The sequence below is a fragment of the Talpa europaea genome (assembly GCF_964194135.1).
Source record: "Talpa europaea genome assembly, chromosome: X".
NCBI classification, from domain to species: Eukaryota; Metazoa; Chordata; class Mammalia; order Eulipotyphla; family Talpidae; genus Talpa; species Talpa europaea.
The window spans coordinates 84,970,509-84,972,455 of record NC_140081.1 but is presented as its reverse complement, the minus strand read 5'-3'; the positions used below and the strand labels follow the sequence as shown (position 1 = coordinate 84,972,455).

At 76.2% G+C, this 1,947-nt stretch overlaps 1 protein-coding gene across 1 annotated transcript; it reads left to right on the top strand.

Annotated features, from left to right (window-relative positions):
* Positions 1 to 584: 584 nt before the first annotated feature.
* On the top strand, positions 585 to 848 carry SMIM10L2B (small integral membrane protein 10 like 2B; the record flags this gene model as incomplete). Its single annotated transcript, XM_084258388.1, has 1 exon — positions 585 to 848. The coding sequence occupies one exon, from the start codon at positions 585 to 587 to the stop codon at positions 819 to 821; it is 237 nt and encodes a 78-aa protein (XP_084114514.1). The 3' UTR covers positions 822 to 848.
* Between the last annotated feature and the right edge of the window lie 1,099 nt (positions 849 to 1,947).

Genomic DNA, 1,947 nt, shown 5'->3' with positions numbered 1-1,947 from the left:
ATAAAGAAGTGCACCTGACCAGCAAACCAGCACAAAGAAAAGGCGCACGTGTAGCTTCGGGGACCCTCGGGGCAAAGGTACCCGAGAAATGCGAATGAAAGAAAGGTCCCCGGGGTGGGCGGCCGAGGCTTCTCTGGACTCAGTGCGGGGTGGAGGGGGCGGGCGAAGCCCCCCGGCCGGGCCTTCCCCCCGGAGGCAGCAGGGCGCGGAGACCTCCCAGCCTCCCTCGGCTCCGGCTCCGGCTCCGGCTCCGGGCGCGACGCTCCGCAGAGGCCCTGGCCGGGGAGCCCCGCCCGCCGCCGGCTCTGCGGCGGGGATCCCGGGGGCGGGGGGCTCGCCCGGGGGCGGGGGCGGGGGCGGGCCCGGGGCGGGGCGGGGCGGGGCGGGGCTGCTCGGGGGCGGGGCCCGGCCGGCGGCCGCCGGGGGCGGGAGGCGACCGGCGGGCGGGGGCGGCGGCTGCGGGGGCGGCCGGGGAGCGCGGAGGGCGCCGGGCGGGCGCGTCGCTGGGGCCGCGCGTGCACCTGCCCGCCGCCGGCGGCTGTCGCTGCGCTGCGGGGTCGGCGCGGCCTGCGCGGGCCGGGCCCATGGCGGCGTCCGCGGCCCTGTCGGCGGCCCTGTCGGCGGCGGCGCTCTCGGGCCTGGCGCTGCGGCTCTCGCGCTCGGCCGCGGCGCGCGGCTCCTACGGCGCCTTCTGCAAGGGGCTCACGCGCACGCTGCTCACCTTCTTCGACCTGGCCTGGCGGCTGCGCGTCAACTTCCCCTACTTCTACGTCGTGGCCTCGGTGATGCTCAACGTCCGCCTGCAGGTGCGCATCGAGTGAGCGCCGCGGCCCGGCGGGGTCCCGCGACGGCGGGGGCGCGGGCATGAGGGGCGGCGGGGGGCCCCGGGCCCGCTAGCCCCGCGGGGGGACGCCGGCCGCCCGGCCCCGCCAGGCCCCCGGCCGCGGCCGCGACCCGCCCCCCGCCCCCCTGCCCGCGGCCGCCGACGCCGACGGACTCCGCGGGAGCTCGCGAGACGCGCCCGCCCTGGGCCCGGGAGCGTGGCTGGCGGCGGCCGACCTGTTGCCCTGCGAGGCCCGAAGGGGCGGGAGGGGACCCGAGAGAAGAGATTCCGCCGCCCGCGCGGGACCGACACCAGGTAGGAGGCCAGAGCCTGGACGGGCGGCCGGAGGGGGCCCGCGCTGCCCCCCAGACACCTGGGGCCCTCGGGGGGGCTGGGGGGGCGGGTGTGCGACGGGCCCCAGCGAAGGCCCAGGGCAGACACAGGCCCCGACGACGCCTTTGTTGTGGTGGCGAGGTGGAGTCCAGGGGCAGCTCCTCGCAGGCACCAAATGGGGAGTTTCGCCCTCGTCTGGCTGCCCAGGCCCTGCCCCCTTTCCCCAGGGCCTGGCTGGCATCGCCTGAACCTGGGCGCAGGGAGCGAAATGGCCCCGGCGGCCCCTGGGAGAGCCCTGGAGGAGAAGCGAGGCCGCCACCCTTTTCCACTCCCCCAGCCCCCCCCCCCCAAGAAGGAGGAGGTGTTCCTGGCCAAGCCCCAGCTCTGCCCCCTTCTCAGCCCTCAGGTCCCGGGGCTCGCTGCCGCTGCGGGCACAGCCCCTCCCCAGACTGCCTCCTGCCCGGTCTCTGGGGCCAGCGGAGGGCGCTCTGCCTGCTCCTGCCGTCCCTTCAGTCCCTTTAGCTCCCCTCCCCCTTGCTCTGTCTAGTCTGGGCCAGGCTCCTGTCCCCTTACTCCCTCCAGCACCTACCCCTGCCCCCGAGGATGCCGTCCTTGGCCCTGGGCTGGGCAGCTTCCAGCAGCCTCCCGAGCGCCTAAAGGGCTTGGGGAAACAAGGGGCCTCCTGAGCCACCGCAGTGCCTAGGCTGGGGTGGGGATACAGGTGGAGAAGAGGAAACAGGGCCGGGTGGGGTGACAGCTCATCTCTCAAGTCTCCCTGTTTTTCAGGAACT